Source organism: Trachypithecus francoisi, unplaced genomic scaffold, assembly GCF_009764315.1.
Source record: "Trachypithecus francoisi isolate TF-2019V2 unplaced genomic scaffold, Tfra_2.0 Lachesis_group4, whole genome shotgun sequence".
Lineage (NCBI taxonomy): Eukaryota > Metazoa > Chordata > Mammalia > Primates > Cercopithecidae > Trachypithecus > Trachypithecus francoisi.
The window spans coordinates 88102318-88119562 of record NW_022681469.1 but is presented as its reverse complement, the minus strand read 5'-3'; the positions used below and the strand labels follow the sequence as shown (position 1 = coordinate 88119562).

Below are 17245 nucleotides of genomic sequence, written 5' to 3'. Positions count from 1 at the left end.
TGTGTTACCCAGGCTGGAGTGCAGTGGCAGGATTTCAGCTCACTGCAGCCTCAACCTCCTGGGCTCAAGCAGTCCTCCCACTTCAGGCCCTCAAGTAACTGGGACTACAGTCATGTGCCACCATGCCCAGATAATTTTTTTGGTATGTTTTGTAGAAATGGGGTTTCGCATGTTGGCCAGGCTGGTCAGGCTGGTCTTGAGCTCCTGAGCTCAGGTAACCCACCTGCTTCGGCCTCCCAGAGTGCTGGGATTACAAGTGTGAGTCACCGCACCTGGCTGCTGTGCAGAAGCTGCTTAGTTTAATTTGCTTTCAGTTGTCAATTTTTGTTTTTGTTGCAGTTGCTTTTGAGGACTTAGAAATTCTTTCCCAAGGCTGATCCCCAGAATGGTGTTCCCAAGGTTTTCTTCTAGGACTCTTATAGTTTGAGGTCTTCCATTTAAATCTTTAATCTATCTTGAGTTAATTTTTGTGTATGGTGAGAGGTATAGGGGTCCAGTTTTATTCCTCTGGATATGGTTAGCCAGCTATCCTACCAACATTTATGGAATAGGGAGGCCTTTTCCCCCAAATTACCTATTTTTGTCAACTTTGTTTCTGAGTTCTCTGTTCTGTTCCATTGGGCTGTGTCTATTGTGAACCAGTACTGTGCTGTTTGGGTTACTGTAGCCTTATAGTATAGTTTGAAATTGATGCCCTGAATTTGACTTCAAAATTCTTTTTATTTGCCCCTCATAAGTAAGGATTTTCTTTGCCCAAACTTTTGCTATCTCACTAATAGAGGGTTGAGAAATTGTGAGTACTTTTTTAATATCTCACCTAAGAAATTCAAACTGCCGTTGAAAATAACTTATGGGTTGATTTGTCTTTTGGAATTTTGAACAAAATCTAATTGGGGACTACAAAAGAAAAGGGAGAAACTTCTGAACTTTGGCCCCAAATTCCTAAATTGGGATAGGGAATTGTGAAGAAACATGACCAGTCTTGCCTCTAGTTAAAGACTGCCACTTACACATACATTTGTTTCCACTACTTCCTTGACCCACCTAAAGTAGCTAAAAATGTATACCTATAGAAGCGAGAATGAATGAGAGGAAGCGCAGCAGATAAGAAGTACTAATAAATTCCGCATGGTGGTAACCTAATCAGATTTAATGAACCCAGGAAAGCTAAAACATAAGCCTTCAGGTAGAACTTCAGTTCAGGTAGAACTTCTCAGGAGGTAAGATGATTAAAGTTACACGACCTTGAAAGAGTATAGGCATCAGAGGCACAGGGTATCTCTGAAGGTGGGGTAGAACACTGAAAAGGGGACACTTGATTGAATCCTTAAAAAGGAAGAGTAAAACTCCCGGATCTTTAACAGATACTGAGGCTTATTCTCTGGCTGAGAATTAGCACAACTAATGACTTGAGTTAGGTGCTCTATGGCAATGGGGGAATTAAGAGAGACTACATTTTGATACAATGAGATCCTTAGTGCCTAAGGTAGATGACTCAAGGAAGTCTTCAACATTTCAGACATGCCATATATTAAAGTAGTTATTCTTCTAAAATCAAGGAGTTAGAGGAGTCATTGAAAGAAATCTATTTTGTGAATTGACTGGAACTTCAGATTGCTTGTCCATTTTCCTTTTGACAAAATCAGAAAAGTTTTTTAGTTTAGTCAAGTTCTACTTTGTGCCATTGAAACTGCTTAGAAAACTACTTATCAGATTAAATGAGATTAAAAAGTACCTCTGAACCCACCAGTATCTGAGGCATGTTGGCTAAAGGCTCTGAGAAAATAGAGATTTACAGCTAAGTATTTAATATATCAAGATTGTTGTTTGTGGATATATTTGTATATTATGATTAAGCATCATGTACATGTGTAGACATACATATTAGTATATATGGATGTGTGTATAGGTTAATATACTCCAATCTTAAAGAATGGTAGTCCAGAATTGTGCATATGGATATTACTAGGAAGGATCACATAACAACTCATTTCTACTTTATGCTGGGAACTAGACCCTTTCAGAAGTTGATTAAAAATGTTTCTAGGATTTAGAAAGTTGTTTTGGCTTTTTAACTGAACTGAAATATAATTATTGAACCCCAGGTTATAAACTAAAGGGAATCTTCGTTTTCACCTTTTACTAACAAGAAACTGAGATTGGGGTACTAATCACTTAGGTAACTATTGCTTTGTGACCTGAGTTTCTATAAGGATATATTGCTCCAAGAAATCAGATGACAGTGGTGGTGTTGGCAGGGGCATAAACTCTCTGACAATTAAACCGTAACATTCACTCACAATTTATAAATTCATGTATCTAGATTTTACTGTTTTAAAAAATGTATTCCCTGGATCTGTTGTAGGAGGCAAAAATTCCTGCCAGTAATCTAATTTCTGGTTTAAATATATAAGGAAAGCATCATGGTGTGTGTGTGTGTGTGTGTGTGTGTATGTATGTATGTATATGTGTGTGTGTGTGTGTTGGGGTTGGGAGTGGTCAACCTGAAATAGCTGAAAAATAGACTAAGATGACAACTACAACGAAAGGGAGTAAGAAAGGCAAACTTCAGCCATGCTTATTCAGACTTGGTGATGAGTTGGGTAGAGGGTGGGAATTCCTGACAGTGGAGTTGAACAAGGTCTGGCAGGGCTTTCATCATAGTTCATGAGGTTTTTGAACTCTTAGATGGAGGACAATGCTTAAGGTAACTTTTTCATTTAGAAGGTTTCATGCTTCCAAAGTTTGTTATGATTCGGCCTCCCCTATAAATCTATAGGAAAATGTGCTGTTCCACTGATTAGAAAGTATTCTAGACCTTATGATAGTCGTGTGTATCATTGTGTGTTAATCTATTGGCACTGATTCATGTTTCAGAATCTTTTCAGTTTGGCTAGAGTGAATTAGTCTCCTTGAGTCAGACAACTCCAGGTAAATTTTGGAGAGAAAAATCAGTTTTGTAGCTCTGTCTGTGTTTATATTATGGAGACTAAATCTTCAGGTTGAGATTGGGGTTGGAAATCAATGAAAGTCTATGTTTCATTATTGTTTAAGACTCCATAGTGTGTGTTCCAGTATATTAGCTTAGTTTTTCAAACTTTTCTTCATTTATTCAGTTTGTTTTCTTGTGTACTTTTGCATATTCTGTCCTAGATTTTGGAAAACCACAGCAAATTCTGTTGAACAAGATATACAAGTAGAGATATAAATGTTAGTCCAGATGAACAATGTTGATCACTTGAATTAGGCTGAGATAACAGGAATGGAGTAGAGAAGACAGGAGAAATATTTCGGAGCTAGTGTTGATAGCTCTTAGTGATTAACTGTATTAGAGGTTCAGAATGAGAAAGGAATGCTTTTAGTTGCGTGGTTAGATGAATTTGACTTAAAATTTTGTCTCAAGGCTTCCTTAATAAAACGGTCAAGTCTGAGTCATGGGACTTGTATTTTGTATAGATCAGATGATTAGAGGTCAGTTTCACATTTCCAAAAGACCCCATGGAACACCTTAAAAATAAGTGATAAGACTAAGGCAGGTAGGCTGAGGCCTGACAACTGGCAGCCCTCATGGGCCATAGTAGGAAGGCTTGACATTGCAAAGGTAATCCAAGAGCCAGCCCCATCATGCCAATTCAATAGTTTGCTGCTAAAACGTCAGGGTTGGTATGGAGAAATAGAGATCTATGAATTATGTCCACAGTACAATCCAGAGGCCAAGTTTCCGTGAAGGCTGCCATGGAAATGAGCAGCAGCTGCCACTGTCCCCTTGCAGCCAAACTCTGCAGACTGGATGAGAGGGCTTTCAGAGGTGTTAACAGGGACTGATCTTTCCCATCTGTTTCATAAAGCATTTGTTAAAATGTTCTGTTCCCAACTGATCTGTTAAAACTGTCTGGGCCGAGTATTCTTGTAAGCAATATTTGTTATTCCAAGAGAAAATAACTTTTGAGTTATTATGTTTCTTCCTCAATGTCTGTAGGTGTAATCGAGCTTAAGGCTAAGTTCCTATTTGCCTATGGAATGTGCTATAAAGGAAATATTCAGGAGAACTTCACAGAATTAGGCTGCTAAGGGTTTGGTGTGGACTTGTCCTCAGTTAAGAGGTAAACTATATCTCTTTATTCAGCAAATATTTGATTGGTAGGCACTGTGTGAGGTACTTAAGGTCTTTTTCAGTCCCGTGATTTTACATTATTAAATTTTAATACTGTAAAAGACTTTTAATTCTATAACTAGAAAAGAATGTGAATAAATCCTTAGAAATACAAACAGTACTTATAAAGACTTGCAAGTACTAGGTGTATGCTTGGTTGCTGACCAAAATAGCTTTATAAGCCTGCTATCTCTGAAGAGTGTTCTAAAACAGTGTTTTCCAAACTTTTTTTGTGACCTGTTAAAAGAATTACATTTTTGCCTCATGGCTCAGTGACAAACACTTATTTACTTATACACTCAAACACATTTGAAAGAAAATTCTTGAAGACAACCTATCTCTGTGCTATGCATTTTAATTTTTCTGTTCTATTTCCATTTCATTTACCCAACAATGTTGGTCTAAAACTTACTATAAACTGATTTTATGACACTCGAATGGGACCCGAAATTGGCAGTTTGGGAAATATTGGTTTAAAATGCCATTTTCTGTTTGGAGTCTCATACAATTGTTTGAAATAGTGTAAGGCCATAAGTGTCTGTTTGTAATTATTTGCATCTACTTTGGCTGTTTTCTCTCTGATGGAATGGAGAATTTGAGTTATTTTAAGGCAATCTAGTAAAATTGGGAGTTAATTCATTGAATAGATATTTGAATGACTACTTTATGTCAAGTATTATCCTATCTTCCTCTTAATTCTTCATCATATTTTAACATTTTAAGTCAATGCAAATTTTCTTTAAAAAGCAGCAACCTGATTAAAAGTTTAACCGTTTTTTTTTTTCTGGTAGAATATACTATGAAAAGTAACAGGCCAATAGTTTAGAGGACAAGTTGTAATCTTTCCTTTAAAAATACTACTGATTTAGTTGAACACGTGCTTATAACTCCTATATTAAAAAGGGAACATGTCACACTAATAAACAGCTGAAGTATATATGAAATGCTTTTAGTAGCTTTCTGTAAATCTAAGAGCAGTTTTTATGCCTAATTATTCAAGCATTCTCCTCTCTATTTATTTAACAGATACTTACTGACATGTGGTTGAGAAGTTAGGAATTCTGTCAGTCTTTGTTCATTACTGATTCACCAGTATCTAGTATAGTGCCTGGCAAATGTTTGATACTTAATTGATGTTTGTTGAATGACTAAATGAACACAAGAAAGAATGCCTACTTCTGCTTGAGTTACAAGAAATTTTAATAAACTTGAGTGCTTTTGATTATAAAAGCAGGAATGTTATGTGTTTCAACCTTAATATAAATGAAGTGCTGTAGACACAATGATCCAAAATGATTTTTTCTCTCCTGGATTTTCTACCTTCCTCTCAGAGACAGCGTTGATGCATTATTTACAGAGGCTAAAGTTATAGGCTCCAAAGTCAGACTGGAGGTCACAGCTTGGTCCCTTAGTTTCTGAGCTGTGTGATTATGGGCAGGTTACTGCCTGTGTCCTCATGTGTAAAGCTGAGATGATGATAATGTGCTTTATAGAGCTGATATGGATATTGAGATATTGCAGGCAAAATAGTCTACACATTGATTGCCTGGTACCTAGAAAACATTCCATATGTTTTAGGTGTTATTTCTACTATGTTACTGAAAGTTGAGTATGTGCTAAGTTCTGGGACATAGTTTTTGCTTTCTATGAGTTGGCAGCCTAGTGAGGAAGATAAAGTTATAAACAGAGTGCAGTCTAGTCCTTAAGACTCTATGTGTATAAGCAGTCTGTAAACTGAGAAGCGGGGATGTTGTATGCAGAATGGCTGTCAGGGAAAGCTTCCTGGAGGGAGCCATCTCTGAACTGAGAACTGATGAGTAAGTAGGACTCAGGCAGGGCCGGCAGGGAGGTGGGACAGTTAGGGAAGAGAGACGGATGGGGACAGTGTTGAGAGGCGAGGTAAGCAGCGCATGCAAATACCTGAGTGTGAGAGATTGCCTTCTCTTCAGGGAGCACTGGGTGTGACAGTAAGAGGGCAGGGAAGAGACCAAGTGATGTGCATGAAGTAGGCTGAGGTCAGGTCTTGAAGGGTCTTGCCCAAGAGCCAGCAGGGGATGACCTCAGATTTGTGCTTGAGAAAGATCATCTAGAAGTGGTGAGAATGGATTGTATTGGGATAAGAAGAGTAAGAGGAAACAACTGAGGGGCTAGTGCAGTAAATTATGGTAGAGATGACCATCTGGGTCACAGCTGTGGCAGAACCTTGGGAAATCCCACGTTTAAGAGGGATTGAAGAACTGTCGCTCACCACTTGCTAATAACTTTAATTTGAAACTGTGAGTGCAGTGTAAGTTCTGCAATTGCTAAATTTGCAATGAAAGGCCCAGGAAATGGACTACAAAACAAAGAACAACCCACGTTTAGTTTTATTCCAGAATCACTTCCATTGCTTGTACAAATTACTACAGATTGTTCTTTGGAGTTCTGAATTGAATTATTTTTGATTGTGATTAAAATCCTCCCAAGGTGTGTGAAACATGAAAGTAATCTCAGCTCTAGAGGGGCCTTAGGACCTAGAAATCAGAGCAGAGAGTCAAATACCTAGAAACAAAACAATCAACCAAATCACAGTACATAGGGAATGCTGTTCTCATTCTTAGATTTATTGATATATTTGTAGTTAGTCGGGGTAATGAGAGCCTCCTTTGTTTTCATAATCCTTGAGACTATGCTGTGTTGTAAGATGTTATACTGCCCCCAGTAGATGAGACAGACTAGAGTCATTTTCAACAAATAATGTACTGAGCACCCACTAGGAGTTAGGTGTAAGGCAGTGGACAAAGCAGACATTGTCTGTATGATGGAGCCTAATTCTAGAAGAGGAAATAAAATGAAATGATGTATTTTGAAAAACGGTAAACATTTCTTACTGCTTCATTTTTTTTAGAATAAGATGGTAGTATAGAAAAAAGTAACGTCTTTGTATATTCTGATCTTTTTGTCTCTTGTATGAGAGATTGTGTAGAGGTATTGTAAAGATTACAAGCGTTAAAATATAAAAAATGTTTAAGACATAGTGCTTAATTTATATTGCCTATTATTATGTGATACTTGTCTTATTTTGCTACTTTTTCTTCCTGACTCATGTAGATGATTACCTCTAGAATAGATTATCTCTAAAACGCCATATACCAGCTCCACCTGGTACCCAGGTGACCATCATTGCATTGCCCAGATTACAGCAGCCACCTCCTAACTGGTCTCTCTGCATCCTTTCTCTCTTTGCTGAATCCTTTCTCCTCCCTGCAGTCAGAGTAAACTTTATACTCTTGTGATTCCTATTGCTGCTATAAAAATTACCACAAACTGAATGGCTTAAAACCACATTCTCTTAAAATTTTGGAGGTCAGAAGTCTCAATTTAGTTTCACTGTGCTGTGTCAAGGTGTTGGCAAAACTGCATTCCTTCTGGAAGATTTGGGGTAGTATTCATTTCCTTGCCTTTCTCTAAATTCTAGAGGCTGGCCATGGATGGGGCTCACTCCTATAATCCCAGCACTTTGGGAGGTTGAGGTGGGTGGATCACCTGAGGTCAGGAGTTAGAGACCAACCTGGCCAGTATGATGAAACCTCATCTCTACTGAAAATACAAAACTTAGCCAGGTGTGGTGGCAGGTGCCTGTAATCCCAGTTACTTAGGAGGCTGAGGCAGGAGAATTCCTTGAACCTGGGAGTCAGAGGTTGCAGTGAGCCAAGATTGCGCCACTGTACTCCAGCCTGGGTGACAGAGACTCTGTTTCAAAAAATAAAATTCTAGAAGCCACTCATGCTTTTTGGCTTGGGGCCCTGCAACAGTCTAACATCTGCTTCTGTCATCACATCTTCTCCAGTGACTCTCCTGTGACCTCCTTTCCTTTATAAGGACTCTTGTGATTACATTAGATCCACCTAGATAATTCAGGACCATCTCCCTATTTCAAAATCCTTTATCACCTCTGCAAAGTCCTGTTTGCCATTTAAGGTAACATAGTCACAGGTTTCATGAGTAAGGAAGTGCACATCTTTCTGGGTTCATTATTCTGTTTACCAAAAACTCCTGTTAGAACGTGATGAGTGAGTATTGGATTTTGGCCTGAGTGTACTCACCTGCTTAAGGCTTTTCTATGGCTGTCTATCCTCTTTTTAGGATTAAAGTTTAAAACCCCTAGGATTCTGCCCACCTCCTGCCTGCGTCTCCAGGCTCTGCATGGGGCCTTCTCCTTGTTCGAGGAACTCCAGCTCCGCTTTCTCTCAGCCCATGAGGACCTTGCTGTGGCCTTTACTTGGACCAGTCTTCTCTCCCTCTCTCCTAGCCCCTTTGCCTGCTTACCTGCCACCCATCCCTTGTGTCTCAGTGCAAACTCCCTTTCCTTGTAGAATGCCCCCAAAGCCTCCTCCAAACTGTTTAGCTACTCAGCCTACTTGCTATCCTGAATGTGGACTTCTTCATTGTGTTGATCATGGCTTGCAATTGTTGATTGGTGTTCTTGTTTCGTGTCTGTAAGTTCTGAGGGTTTATTTCTATTGTATCCTTGATAAGTTTTTTTTTTTTTTTTTTGAAGACAGAGTCCTGCTCTGTTGCCCAGGGTAGAGTACAGTGGCACGATCTTGGCTCATTTCAACTTCCGCCTCCTAGGTTCAAGTGATTCTCCTGTCTCAGCCTCTTGAGTAGCTGGGATTACAGTTGCGTGCCACCACACCAGGGTAATTTTTTGTTTTTTTGGTAGAGTCGGGTTTCATCATGTTGGCCAGGCTGGTCTCGAACTCCTGATCCCAAGTGATCCACCTGCCTCAGCCTCCCAAAGTGCTGGGATTACAGGCATGAGCCACCGTGCCCAGCTGATGCTGATAATGTATTGGTGCTCAATAAAATTTATTAAAGAAATGGGCTTCAAATGAAAAGGCAATGTCACCTCTAAAGTAGCTCTTGGTTTTGTTCATCAGGGTAGTCTTGTTTTAGCTACAGGCAGAATGGGGTTTTGGGTTGTGAAAAGGGTCTGTTCAATAACAAGAGGTAGGAGACATTACTGAGTGAAGCAGGCCAATGTTCACTTTCATTTCTTAGTAAAGGTCATCTTTCTGCAGTAATATTCAGGCCCTTCCATGTCTTTAAAAAGATTCTAAAGACTTAACTGTTTTAGCATGAAAAGTATAGGATCTCATAGGCTAAGAATTAAAAATTAATTCTTTATTCAGAATTGATATCATGGGTCAGAGATAGTTGTCTTGGTCTGGGCTTTTGGGCTGTGGTATGTTGAGTCTACAGTGACACTTGCCTCCATTTGCACTGGTGTTCCAGACAAGTCTACCAGACTCGAATGCAACAGCAACTCAGTAATGTGGACTATTTGCAGTCTAGTATGTCAGTAGGTCCTTCTTTAAGAAAATGTTTTACAGGCTGGGCCCAGTGGCTCACGCCTGTAATCCCAACACTTTGGGAGGCCGAGGTGGGTGGGTCACCTGAGGTCAGGAGTTCAAGGCTAGCCTGGGCAACATTGTGAAACCCTGTCTCTACTGAAAAAAAAATACAAACTTTAGCTGGGCGTGGTGGCAGGTGCCTGTAATCCCAGTTACTTGGGAGGCTGGGGCACGAGCATCGTTTGAACCCAGGAGGCGGAGGTTGCAGTGAACTGAGATGGTGCCACTGTACTCCAGCATGGGGCACAGAGTGAGACTCTGTCTTGAGCATGTTTTAGAAGAGAAACATGGCTTTATGTTTTATATATGACTCAATAGAACAATCATATTTCATGAATTGTAAGCTTTTCCACTTTACTTAAACCTTATTGCTACAATATTAATTATGATGGTCCTATTTAAGGTACATATTTAGCAAGGCTTGTGTTAGCCAAGTTTTCCAGCTTTGTTGGTATTCAAGTGGTTGGCTGCCATCTCGGTGGAATTCTTGAAAGAGACAGTCAACTTTTGGATCTCAAAAGTGCTTTGAATTGTTTCATTGAAGGGAAAAGTATTTGGAAAAATTTAAAAGCATATTCCTACTATAGGCTATTTTTCATACAATCTGATATTCTAATTATTCAAATTTAAAAAATGACATCTGGTAGTACTATATACTATATACATATACTGTGTCATATACGATATTCTACACAATATGAAACACTGTCTAGAGCTATAGTGTTAAACGCTCACTGATTCCTTTTCATCAACCTCTTTACTGGACCTAATAAAAATACATAAAACTGATTTATTCACTTGCAGTTTTTAATCTCCCTATGTAAATATACCAATACTAGTGATTCAATTTTCTGTTACTTTAGTTGTCTAAGAATTGACTTATGAATTATACACATACTTTCCTTTTAGAGTATGTTGGATAAAGGACATTGTTGTGGCAGTAACTGGAGAGAACATGGAAGTAATGAAAAGTATTATTCAGAAGTATCAGCATAAACGCATCTCACTGGTCGAAGCTGGAGTGACCCGCCACAGGTCAATTTTCAGTGGACTAAAAGCACTGGCAGAAGATCAGCTCAACTCTAAACTCTCTAAGCCAGAAGTAGTGATTATCCATGATGCTGTGAGACCATTTGTTGAGGAAGATGTCCTCCTTAAAGTTGTCACAGCTGCTAAGGAACACGGGGTAAGTCTTCTTACTTGAGACTAGATAGAAGAGACAAACACTATAGTGTGGTTCATTTGCTGAATTTTGATTCAATTCTGTTTAAATGTCAAATTATTTAAAATGTGCATGATGACCTATAGATGTTATGGTGATTGGTTGTAGGAACTTTATAGATTGAGACTGTTCTGGAACATATCTTTTGCTATAGTTATCTACCATAATGTGATATGAGGTATTTGGAGAAGAATGTATTAAAGTTATCACAGTTATAGATATGAATGAAACTTTAATGAAAATTAAAAGGCAGTTACATTTAAAATACCTGAGAAATCTCTCAGAAGTATAAGATATGTATAATATGGTCCATTGTACTCAATTTTGTGTTAAAGTTTCAGAAGTGGTTTGTTTTCTAATATATACTATATAAGATTTTCATAGCTCTTAAAGTGAATCATCTTGAGATGACAGTTGTTTCCATTTGTTTCACCAAAATAAACACAGGATAGCAAAAGACCTTGTAATCTTTGGAGCATGTTTATTTTTTCCCTTCTATTACCAAGTAAAATTACATAAATATGATAGATACTAAACTTGTTTGCAGTCTGAATTGGAGACTTAGTGAAATTTATTGCCAAGCCATGGTATTGTATAATAGAAATAGGCTATGAAGTTGGACAGACCTAGGCCCAAATCTGTCTTTTTATTTACTAGTGATGTCGTGTTTTTAACTTTCTGAGTCCATTTTCCTGACCTGTGAAAATATAGAAACTAATACTTGTAAGATTATTTTAGGATTGGAAATTATGTTAACTATTGGAATACCAAGTGCTTTAAAGGGTATTAATACTAAGTGCTTAAAGGGTATTATTTTAAGATGAATTATAACATCTATGTAATAGTTTCCTTTAAGATTATGGACCAAAAGGAGGCAAGCCTTCCTAGCCATCTGGGTGCCCAGAAGTTTTTTTTTTCTCCTCTTTAAAACCTATTTAGGAAACACAGTCTATAACTTCAATAACCCATGTGTATTTGAATTGCCATAGGAAATTTTCCCTAACTTCATCTCTTCCTTCTGCAACATGAATTTCACTTTAAATTTAAAACTGTATAAGAATTTCATAGACCAAATGAAATATTTTGATTTGCCTTTAAACAAAAGGATAAATGGTATTTAAGGTAGTGAAACTTGTGGTACAGGAACCATTAATGACCACAAAACTTTCCCCCTGGCTCTTGTGCCTTCCCCCTTGACTCCTTCCTCTTCTCCAGACAGTTCAATTATGGTAGAGGCAAGGTAATCAGTTGCAAGGGTGGTGAGAAGGCATAAAGAAGCAAAGGATTTTCAACTTAAGAATTTGAGTAAATTTTGCACATTTGGAAAAGTTCTTAGGGATGATAATACAATTTGGTAGACCAACATTCATTCCAATGCATATTATACAATTTTTTTTTTTTTTTTTTGCCTGGGTTACCTTCTGGAAAATTCACTTAAACTCACTATAATAATTGCACACATTTGTGATTTTTTTTTGTTGTTGTTGAGTAATAAGCAGACAGTTTTTCTGAGATATTGTCCATAAAGTGATTCTTCTGGTAGTATGTCTTAAAAGACAAAACAAGCCTTTTATCTTGTTCCAATTAATATGCTAAGGATATCATTGTCTTACATGTGATTTAATAGAACATATTAAAATACATAGCAGTTACTTTTTGCAGATTTGAGGGAGTACCTATTAGATTGTTTCTTGGAATATAATTTGTAAGGTTTACTCACATAATGCATCTTAAATGAAACAAATTATATTTCAATGAAATCTGTAATTTTCTGGTTAGATTAAGAAGCTGGTTCAGAACAAAACTTTACAACTTGTTTAAACCTCAGATATACGGTTTCTTTTAGAAATATTGCCTTGTTTTTGTTGGTGTTAAAACAAAGGGTAAAATCATGAGTTTTATATACATCCATGTTTAATAATTTTTTCAAGTTTATTAATGAGAGAACCAGACAGATGTTACAACTGGTTTGAAGTTGAATCCAGAAAAACACTTACACAAAGTAAAAAGGTATGTTGAAGTGAATTAAAATAGAAAACTGACTTTTTCATGGGAGAGTCAATTGAAACTCCAGTAGACATAATTTATTTGCATGTTTATAGGTAAGAATTGTTTTGCATTGCTATTGGTTATCTACAACTTTGAAAGTTGTAAAAGAGCCCAAGGCTAGATTCAGCTAATCTGGAAGAGTCTGCTATTAGTCATGTAGTTGTCCATTGCAGACATCCTGTAACCTCTTTGGTTTATTTTAAATTTTCTTAAAACAATTAGGATCGTGTCCCAGTATTCTCAGTTAACTACAGGCACTATGTCCTGCCAGTTCTCTCACACTGTACTGACTTACAATCATAACAATATAAACGCAGTCACACAATGTTCAGACTTCCACGCCTCCTTTTAACTCATTGCCTTTTCTTATCTTAGTTTTCTACAGACTCCTTAACTGATTATTTTTCTTCACAGGTATTAATTTTCAGGTTCTACCTAAAGGTCCCTTTCAGACACATTTTCTGAACAAGCTACACTGTGATTATCTTTAGGGAGGGGTGGGTTACGTATGCTAACAATAACTCTGTTTTAACTTATGTTCCATTTTGCTTAATTAAAAAAACTTAAACTGGTAAAGAGAATGTCTCAAGAGACTCAGATGTCCACGATTAAGACTGGCAATTAAGGTTATAAGCCTCAAAAGTGTCACAAGGACCCAGTTTTACTTTTTGCCTATATTACATTGTCAGGCCCTACAGGGAGGCAAGATGGCTTCCATAAGATCGGGAGCAAAATTCCATCAGGGTTATATCTGTTTTACATTAGTGATGATAGTTTTTCTGGGAATAAAATTCTAAGTCTACAATTCTTCCCACCCACCTCACTGTTTTGAAATTAGGTTATGTCACTGACTCCTGGCTTTTATGCTGCTTTTGGGAAGTCTAACCAACCTAATTGTATTCCTTTGAAAGTAATTTGCCTTTTCTCTCTGAATGCTTTTGAGATAATTTATTTTTCCTATGTGTTTAGTCTCTCTGATGTATCTATATAGACTTTTTCCCTTGCTTTGGATCTATTGTCCTTTATGAAAGTTGATTCATATTTTTACTCTAGAAAAATCTGAATAATTATCTAATTTGAATATTGATTCTGTCTCATTTCTGGTCCTGCCAACTCTTTTCCCCTCACCTTATGTAAACTGTACGTATGATACACTCTTATCCAGTCTTCATGTATCCTAAGTTTTCTTTCATATTGCTGTTTTTGTATACTGCATCCTAGGTAACTTGTTTCCAATTTCTCATTTTTTTTTTTTTAGCTCTGTCTAATATCCTGTTTAAGGACTTTTAAAACCAACATTTTGAAATTATTTGGAGTCCCTTTTTGTCCCTTATAATGTATGATTAATCTCCTTTCTGTTTTTTATCTTCTTTTGCCTTTTAAGCTTTGAACATAATACTTTATACACTATAGCCAATATACTTCTTGGTAGCTTAATTCACTAACTCTTCATTTCTGTTTACTTTTGTTCCTAATTTGTTTCCTCCTTTGTTTTATAATTTGGATTGTAAGCCCATGTTTGGCAAGACTTTATCATCAGGAGTTCTGTGAACATGGGATAAGGGTGTGTTTCTGAGGCATGGATTTTTATTCCTCCTGCCAGGGATCCCAAGGGCTTTACTAACTTGGAACAACTTTACATTAATTCTTGGCTTGAAGTTTTATAGATTCTGCGGTAATGTTAAATGAAACTCTAAACTCACATGAAGCCAAGCTTTATTGTTATAACTTCTCAGGGAAAACTGTCCCTGCCCTTTGAGATCCCAAGCTAAGATAATTTTGCTTGCTGTTTTCCTTCACTTGTCTCTCCTCCCTTGCCCCCAACTACCTAAATGAGAGACTTTCCCTTTTATGGGTCTTAGTGTGGAAATTACAGTTATAACCAAGTAGCATACCGTCAAGGTCTTAGTCCTCATTCTTCTCATCTGTTAAAACTAAAGCCTCTTTTTAACTGAAAGCATCTTTGCCATCTTATTTCTCTGATTTCTAGCTATCAGGTTGTTTTACTCTTAGGTGATTGGTTGAGTCCAGACATACTCTTAAAAGGCTGTTTGTAAAATTTTCTCCTATACTATCATTTCTTTTTAATGAAAGAGGTGTTTCAAGATACCCAGTCTATCATATTACCAAAATTAGAGGTCCATAATCTTTTCTAAGTCAGAATGACTTGTATATTTCTGCATAATTAAGTCAGATAAAGAAGTGGCAATGAAGACTTTGTTATAAGGGAAATGTTGGAAAGAGTAAAATAAATTGGAATGTGGAGAAATCAAAGGTAAGTGAGAATAATTTTAAGAAGGACCAACAGGTTAACTATTACATTGACTCTAAGAACACTAACAATAGGATAACTCAAATGAGACTGCATCAGCAAAGCAACCTCCTAAGTATTGCTCCTGGTGGGAGAAGGCATTTTCTAGGTTACTTGTACATCCTTCTTACCTCAGCTTTGTACTCCAGCACCTCTAGTCATTTTATGCTCTTGTTGGTGATCAACTTCTTACATATTTCTCACCTTCCGTACCCCTAATCTATGTTATAAATCATAGCAGTCTGGCTACTTTTTCCTCTAACTGTTCTTTCTAAAATCACCTGTGACTACCTCATTCCCATGTTAAATGTGCATTTCAGTCTGTGGAATAATAAAGAATTTGCCCTTTATTCCAGGTTCCTGGGAGGAAGACTCTAAATCTTTGGGATTTTTGAAGTAACAGGAGAGTCTGTTGTTTATGAGCTCCTTGGATTATACCTGAGCTTATGCTAATGAGAAGATATGATTTAGGAAGTGGGCTGGTCACTAGAAAGATGAAATGTGATTAGAGGCTTTGAACCAGTTCAGCCTCTGGGGACAGGAAGGAGGCTGAAGATTGAGTTCAACCAGGTGGCCAGTGATTGAATTAGTCATGCCTCTAGCATGAAACCTCAAACTCTGGACCCTGGTCCAGGAGAGTACCTGGTTATTGAACACAGGGCTGTGCTGGGAGGGTGGTGTACAGGGAGACAAGGCATAAAAGGTTTAGGATTCCCACAGACCTCACCCTGTGTGTCTTCATTTGGCAGTTGTATCCTTTGTAATTAAAACTGCAATTACAAATGTATAACTTTTATAAATGTCACACGTGTCAGGCATGGGTCAGAAATGTGTTGAGCACATGTCCACATCTTCCATCACACATATCGGACATGTGCCACATCACACGTGTTGGTCACGTGTCACAAATGCTTAATGGGTCACGAGTTGGTTTTCTCATGTGTCAGTCACGTGTCAATTATGTGATAGTGTGATCCTGTTGGTCACATGCCACTCGTGTCAATCACATGTCACAAACATTTCGGTCCCGTGTCAATCGTGTCTACATGTCGGTCGTGTCAATCACATCAGTCATGTATTAGGTGTCATACATGTTGGTCACGTGTCAGGCATCGGTCGCGTGTCATACGTGTTGATCACGTGACAATCACGAGTTGATCACGTGTCACCAGTTTGTCACGTGCCAATCTTGTCAATCGGGTCAGTCACGTGACACAAACATGTTGGTCACATGCCAATTGTCAATTGTGTCGGTCACGTGTTGGTCAAGTGTCAATCATGCTCCATGTCATATCGATTCACATGTCACACAGGTGTTCATGTGACAGTCACGTGAATCTCATGTCACGTTGGAGATGTGTCATGTTTCAGTCATGTCAGTGACATGTCACAAATGTCGGTCACATCAATCATGTGGCAATCATGTGACAATTATGTGGGTCACGTGTCAGTTACGCTCCAGTCAAGTGCCACACACGTGTTGATCACGTGATCATGTGTGCCACCTGCTGGACATGTGCAATCGTGTCAATCACATCAGTCACATGTTGGACACATGCTAACATCAATCACATGTCATGTATTGCATTTCAATTGTCATTCGTGAGTCAGTCACGTGTCAAACATGTCAGTCATGTGTCAATTGTCAATCAAGTCACCCATGTCACGTGTTGGTCACAACACTCCCATTATACACGTGTTGATCACAGTGATCATGTCAACCATATGTCAATCATGTCAGTCACATGTTTGTCACATGTCAGGTGTCATGCATCACATGTTGATCACATGATCACCTATCAGTCATGTGCCAATCGTGTCAATTGCTTGTCAGTCACTTGTGACAAACATGTCAGTTATATGTCATGTGTCAAGTGTCATCTTGGTCACGTCAATTTCTGGTCACTCATTGGCCCTTTATCATGATCACGTGTTGATCATGTGTTGATTCCATCTTGTGTTGGGCATGTGCCAATCTTGTAAGTCGTTTCTTACATGTCACAAATGTATTGGTCACATGCCGATCATTTCAATCACGTCAGTTGTGTCACAAATGTCACGTCAATTGTGTCAATCTCGTGTCATGTCAGTACATGTGTCAATCACGCTCTGGT

At 38.0% G+C, this 17245-nt stretch overlaps 1 protein-coding gene across 2 annotated transcripts in view; it reads left to right on the top strand.

The window, feature by feature from the left end:
• The window catches only part of CRPPA (CDP-L-ribitol pyrophosphorylase A), a 335076-nt gene that overhangs the window by 5166 nt on the left and 312665 nt on the right, over positions 1 to 17245 (top strand). For both annotated transcript variants that reach the window (XM_033193728.1, XM_033193727.1), the window contains exon 2: positions 10459 to 10735. In XM_033193728.1, the coding sequence (XP_033049619.1) occupies positions 10459 to 10735 (277 nt within the window). The remainder of the gene's footprint in view (positions 1 to 10458; positions 10736 to 17245) is intronic.